Raw genomic sequence first — 7,104 nt, forward strand, 5'->3', positions numbered from 1 at the left:
ATCAACTTGCAGTGACCGAAGATAATTTCAAAGTGTTTTGTGACATCACGTCTATCCCAAGGGCAAACCCTGCCAACCATGGTGAGCATATTGTGACATATCCAAGATTTCCCCTATCAAGTCAGTCTAATGAACAGTTTGAGATACCTGCTGATCTTTCAGAAGCAGAAAAATCACTGTTAAAGGATCTGCAAGTTGATGAAGATAAACTGAATGGCATTGAAATTAAAACACGCAGCCAATCAGAGTGCCCTGAATGGAAGTTGGAAAGGAAATTCCGATTTACTGCCTCCAATTTTGGTCTTATACGGGACAGAAAAAGAAACCATGAATCTTTAGTACAAAATCTTATAAATCCAAAGCCTTTTTCATCAAGATATACTAATCATGGACTTAAATATGAGCCAATTGCCTTAGAACAATACCAAACATATATGTCCTCTATTAACAAGTCAGTGAAGGTTTTTAAGTCAGGACTTGTAATAAGTATGGATGCCCCATACTTGGGTGCATCACCAGATGGCAAGGTTATTGATCCTGGATGCTCTGATCAATTTGGTCTTTCTGAGGTCAAGTGCCCAGAAACCAAGTACTTAGTCACCCCACTGGATGCATGCTCTGATAGCAGCTTTTTCATGGAAGAAGTCGATGGAAAGCCTAAACTTAAAAGCACCCATAAATACTATGTCCAAGTGCAAGGGCTGATGGGTGTGACCGGGGCAAAGTGGTGCGATTTCATCGTCTAAACCAGTAAGGGAATGAGCATCGAGCGAATTCCATTTGACGTGCAATTTTGGAACAATTTAAAGGACACATTGAAACTGCATTATTTTAAACACTTCCTAGCTATAGCAGCTAGAGAACCAAGAGCATAAGGCAAAGTCACTGTTATTATAATATGCATGTTTACTACATGGTGAGCCCCTATTTGGGACATTTAAACATCAAAACAATTAACTACTGTTATACAATCATTAGGTTCATGAGGCTCTGGATTCTGGGGGGGGGGTACTCCATGTATCATTGGGTTGAGAGGTGTGGCTCAGACACTCGAAATCTGACCATGTTTAAGAAGAGAAACTTTCCCACCCTGCAGACTTTCAGACAGAATGCTGATTTTGGTTCCCTGCTTAAGAAATTTAACCCAAAACAATCCCTAAAAGCCATACACAGGCTGGCTGCATGTCCACCATAAGCCCTAATGGAGCACCCCCCCATTCCCACCTTAGGTTTATATTTATGTGTTTCATGTAACATCATGGGTCTATAGTGTTTTGTTATTGTTCAGACATTGTGCAAATGCTAAACTTTTAGGTTAGCAGGACATTTAAGTGTTATAACTAGCCCTGCCGTCAAGTCAATTTTACTGTTGTGGTTCATATTTATTTTTGGTTTTGCATTTTTCAAACCAGTTTGATTTATGATTTTGTATGTTTCTAAATATCATGTTTTAAACACAAAAAGTGACAAAAACAAAACTGGTTTGAAAAATATTTTAACTAAAGATAAATGAAAACAACAACATTGGCTTAGTAAAACAATAAACATAAGCAGATCATGTGATATTAGATATGAGTGGATCCTGAGCGTTGCACAGGAAAGCACAAACAGTCCACATTTGGTTAACGACACTAAATAAACTCAGAGGAACAACTCCATTCCAAATTCGGAAGTTCTTTATCTTGTTGATGGCCCTTTCGACGTGTATCCGAAGACTTGCAATCTGCTGTGTCCTAACAACATCTTCGGCAGACATTTGAGCATCACTGCCTAAAAAGGGTGGGATATTCAGATCCACACCAAGGGGCAGGATGTCTTGTATCTGAAATCCCTTGTCTGCCATAACAGAGTCACCATCTTCAAAGGATTGGGACAAAAATCCACTCCGTAAAACAATTTCGCGGTCAGAGATGCTGCCGGTATAAAGTTGACTGCAAAATGTAATAGCTCCACTTGGTGCAATACCGACAAGTCCTTTCAATGTCACATGGTTTTTGTACGAGCTGAAAAGTTCAGAGTTCAAAAGCAAACTGCTTGGCATTTCACAAAAGACCTATGTGCAGTCAATAATGACTCGCGTTGAGAGAAATTTTTCTTTGAAATCTGCAGGCATAGTTGCCTGAACAACTGACTTAGGAGGCCAGATGCAAACCTAGCCAAATTTCAGATACATGAAATTAATCCATGGCACAAAAAGCCTGCTTATGGTGGACTGGGCAACACCATACAAGTGAGCTAAATGGCGCTCTGAAAAGCCTCTTCTCAGGCAGCATAAGACAATAAAAAATTCTTCAACTGGTTTGAGTTTTCGTGGGCGTCCTTTCTTTGCAGGTGAAATGTTTTCTTCATCATCAGAGTCCACATCATAAAAATCCTCTGGCACATCTTTTAAGGTGCTTCTTGGACGAATGTTTTCTCCATTTTCACCCGGGTTCAAAAAGTTAAATAAGGCGAGGAAAGTAGCATAATTTGGAAGACCAGTATAAAAGTTGATGTCAGCGTCTGATGTAAAGCGTTCCAGAGAAAATAGTCGGGCCGAGATAGCCTCGTTCTGTTTCTCTACCTCGTCCAATTTCTTTTTTAGCTCAGTGTTTTCCTGTCGAAGTTTTAACACCTCCTCTTCCAGTTCCTCGATCTTTTTTGGCGCATTTAACTCTGAACAAGTATCGTTTGGCTCAGTATTTCGGTTAGAGGCAGTTGTTTTCTCCTCGTAGGAGTGCATGGGAATTCAAAGAAAGAAACTTTCTCTCCTGTGGGCGTCTTCTTTCCTTTCTGATTGCATTCAGGGACACAACAACTCGTAACCATATCGAAAAGCGTAGAACAGAACGACTACAAAACGGCTTATACTATTTTGCGAAACGAAACGAAACAAAACGAAACGAAACGAAACGAAACGAAATCGGGTCAGATGAAATAAAACAAAAGGAATAATGCAGATATATTTTCAAATAAGGTAAAGATAACTTTCACAAGGATTTTGGAGTAATCGTTCATTAATAAGAAGGATTTTTATTTATTTCGCAAAATAGTAATTTTAGGAGAGTTACTATTTTGCGAAATGGACTATTTTCACTCTGCGGTGACAACGTTACCTCTTTCATGTCGCGAAAATACATTTAAACATTACAAATTAGTATATAACCGAAGATTTTGGCCTCCTCTTATTTCTTAAACCGTATTAAAATATATTTCGCAAAATAGTAATTTTAGGAGAGTTACTATTTTGCGAAATGGACCATTTTCACCCCTGCGATGACAACGTGACCTCTTTCATGTCACAAAAATACATTTAAACATTACAAATTAGTATATCACCGAACATTTTGGCCTCCTCTTATTTCTTAAACCGTATTAAAATGTATTTCGCAAAATAGTAATTTTAGGAGAGTTACTATTTTGCAAAATGGACAATTTTCACCCTGCGGTGACAACGTGACCTCTTTCATGTCACAAAAATACATTTAAACATTACAAATAAGTATATCACCGAAGATTTTGGCCTCCTCTTATTTCTTAAACCGTATTATAAAATGTATTTTGCAAAATAGTAATTTTAGGAGAGTTACTATTTTGCGAAATGGACAATTTTCACCCTGCGGTGACAACGTGACCTCTTTCACGTCACGAAAATACATCTAAACATTACAAATTAGTATATCACCGAACATTTTGGCCTTCTCTCATTTCTTAAACCGTATTAAAATATATTTCGCAAAATAGTAATTTTAGGAGAGTTACTATTTTGCGAAATGGACTATTTCACCCCTGCGGTGACAACGTGACCTCTTTCATGTCACAAAAATACATTTAAACATTACAAATTAGTATATCACCGAACATCTTGGCATGTTGCACCAACATGACAGTTTTCCAGTGGCGTCTAAACATGTTTAGACTCTCCGTCTCATATAGAGAACAGAAGCATATCCATGCCGAAATAGTCGTCCAGCAGTTTTATAATCGCAAGTAATACAGTTCCTTTGCTTCAAAATTTTTAATAAAAATAATATACATGGAAAAGTTACGCGTACGCGCTTCTGATTACACCCCCGTCGCACACCTCTTCCTTACGAGCAAGAGATCGTGTTTCGCATTTGCGCAAGTTCCACGTGCTGCAAGAAGTTTGCTTTGTGCTCGCTTTGTGTGCTATTAATTCAGGCAAGATTATGGCTTTTAAATTTCCTGTTCTTAAGCCCAAGACCATCGACTGTTCAGGTCTTCCAGTTCATGATTTCAAGTGTTTGACAAACAAGGAAATCATTGGTAAGGGCGCTTATGGTGCTGTGTTCACTGCTAACTGGCAGACTGTTCCTGATGCGGGTGGGAAGTCGGCCGCTGCGGAGAAAGTGGTCGTTAAGAAATTGCTCGGCGAGGACATATTGGATAAGAAAACGTTTGTAAAGGAAGCAAGAATCATTCAAGAGTTGAAACATCCAAACATTGTGAAGTTCAAGGGAATCTGCAACAATCCCTTCGCCCTTATTCTCAAGTATGTGTATTTCGATTTCCAACCATTCGGTATCGAGTCAAAAGTTAGCTCCCTTGCAGAATTTCTTGGTGTTCCTGAGGGCTCCGATTGCGACGGTTTCGTCACCCCTCAAGTCATCTCCACCATTTGCAAGGATGTAGCATTGGGTCTTAAATATCTGCACGACAAAGATGTCGCCCATCGGGATTTAAAGCCGGCTAACATCTTGGTCACCAATCAACACTACTGTGATCTGACTACAAGTGCTCAGAGAGAAGGCTGGGAACAGCGCCCACTGCTATGTAAGCTAACTGATTTCGGTGAAAGCTGCTCCACTAAGATACAAACTAATTCCATCCTGCAGTCCCAAACTGCTTGAGTTAATCGAGGAACACCGGTATATATGGCCCCAGAAATGCTGATTGAAGCGATTCGTTTACCGCTTGCATCAGGAGAAGATCTTAAGAGAGCCGACATTTGGTCTTTAGGCATGACCCTGTTTGTATTACTGAACCCTTGTGTCAAGTATCCCTACTTTGATGAGATACAAGCAGCCCTAAGAGAGGGAAAAACACCTCTGCAAGCACTGGAGCATTTCTTCATAACGAGAAAATTGCCAACAGAGCCATGCAAATATCAACACAAGCATGCTACTGACTGGTATTCGGTCAACAAGATTTGGCTTTAGTGTGCTCAATTTGACCCTGATAAACGGCCAAAGGTTGAAGAAGTGGTTTCCATGATCAGCCAGGGATCTACCATGTCTACTCTTAATATCCCCTTGAAGGTTAGTCATTTGTATTTTTTAAAGGGTAATATTTTTTAATCTTGTCAAGAACGAGGAAAATGTTCGTGAAAGGGTCATTAATGTAACCCAGCCAGTAATCGAGCTTTGCAGATTTCCTGAAGAGTGCGAAGTGTTCCGTGTAGAGAGTAATTTTACAAAACTGCAGTTTATCAAAATATACCATTTTAACTTTCTGCAAACAACCTTGTTCTTTTCTCTCACATGATGATTTGGCATGGAAATACGTTTCACAAAGATATTTTAAAAACCATTTTTTAAACGACAATTGTAGACACAAAAAAATTAAAAACCACATTATCTTACTGGCAAAAAGGAATTTGGAGAAGTATTTGTTGGGAAAGTGGAATATTTCCAATGCGTGGTGACAGTCTTGTCATCCTTGTCTCCTAAAAAAGCCCTCAAACATCAGATAAAACAAGCTAAAATAAACTTATAATGTTAAAAATAATTACAGTAAAGATTATTCATCTTTGTGTGAAAGTCAAACTTTATTCCTCATAGGTCAGTCAAGCCTCATGCCTAGAACAGTACGACAGAAGGGTTGCACAGATTGTATCCAGAGGTGACAAGGTACCTGAAGAATTTCCGGATAATGATGGAACTAATGCCTGTGCCTTTCTATGTGTAAAAATTGCTCATGAAATATGTAAGTTCCGAGAAGAAGCAATTGGGGGTAGTAAGAAGCTGTGGCAAAATATTTGCGAAGTGGCAGAAAATGTCATCACAGAGTTCCCCCGAGTGGTAAATCCATACAGGAATTGTGAGGAACTCTACGATGTTCTGTCGGCGTACCAACTGATACGGAGTGTTGGTGCTGAAGTTGGCAAGTACGATTTTTCTGAAGAAATCTTGGAGAGCGACTTCGTATTCTCCCAAAAAGGGCAGACTAACCTTGTCCATGCCTTATCTTCCATGTTATCGAAAAAAGATTTTTGCGTTGCCATCTACACCTGTGAGCCATTAGTCTTCATAATTGGCCTTGCAAGCAACTGCTTCTTTATTGTAGATACCCATCCTGTTCCCGCCGAAGTTGGTGGTAAAGGCACCGGCCTTCTCAAAGTATTTTCAGAGGTAAAAGAAGAGGAAACGGCATGCGAAGGAGTCTGTCGCTGGATATGGCAGCGCCTGGTTTCTAGTGGTGTAAAAAATTATATGTTGCAGTCGCTCTCTCTAATGAGCGAAAATGAAAGGTACCAGTCCTATTTCTTATGATTATTACAATATTATCCTTTACTGCTATTACACCGACGAAAGTGTAGCAGAGGAAATAGATGAATATCGCTTGATGTCCAAGTAACTTTACTTTCGAACACGGTATCCCCTGGACCTGAGAAAGCAAATTTACCATCTATATATTTGAAATTAACTTTGAACAGGTTGTCCAACAGATGATATTGCGGGGTTTCGTTTTTAAAATAATTTTTCTTTCATTTCAGTGTTTCGCCATCTTCGACTAGTAAAGAGCTGGGATTAATAGAGAGAAATGGTATGCAATCTTATCGTTTAGGCACAGATGTAATAATAGCTTGCTTAATTACCACCAACTTAAAGCCGAGTTTCAGGTATTCATATACTGAGCGAGAATTGTAGTGAATACAGTTTGACTGAAAGCACGGTTTGTATTTACCTTAAAGCGTCACTTACAAAACCGTGGTCGATTTTCGTCGTTTAAGATTAGCACTTTCCTGTACAAACCATTAAGTTAAATACATTTCCCTGATGCAACTGTACTCATTCATGTCTGAACAGAAAGCTTATTTGGTTTTACATTTCAACGAACGCCAGTTACCCTACTACGGTAAAATTACGTACTTTTTTAAGGAAG

At 39.1% G+C, this 7,104-nt stretch overlaps 2 protein-coding genes across 2 annotated transcripts in view; one reads left to right on the plus strand and one right to left on the minus strand.

Annotated features, from left to right (window-relative positions):
* Positions 1 to 1,506, plus strand: part of LOC131778192 (uncharacterized) — a 1,759-nt gene extending 253 nt beyond the window's left edge. Inside the window, exon 1 of the mRNA XM_059094576.2 lies at positions 1 to 1,506. This exon is cut by the window's left edge and continues 253 nt beyond it. Within this exon, the coding sequence (XP_058950559.2) occupies positions 1 to 746 (746 nt within the window). The 3' untranslated portion in view covers positions 747 to 1,506.
* A 49-nt stretch (positions 1,507 to 1,555) lies between these two features.
* On the minus strand, positions 1,556 to 2,041 carry LOC136283475 (uncharacterized). Its single transcript, XM_066172431.1, has one exon. It carries the CDS (start codon positions 2,039 to 2,041, stop codon positions 1,556 to 1,558), a length of 486 nt encoding a protein of 161 aa, XP_066028528.1.
* Positions 2,042 to 7,104: the final 5,063 nt, after the last annotated feature.

This window comes from Pocillopora verrucosa, chromosome 9 (genome assembly GCF_036669915.1).
Source record: "Pocillopora verrucosa isolate sample1 chromosome 9, ASM3666991v2, whole genome shotgun sequence".
NCBI lineage: Eukaryota > Metazoa > Cnidaria > Anthozoa > Scleractinia > Pocilloporidae > Pocillopora > Pocillopora verrucosa.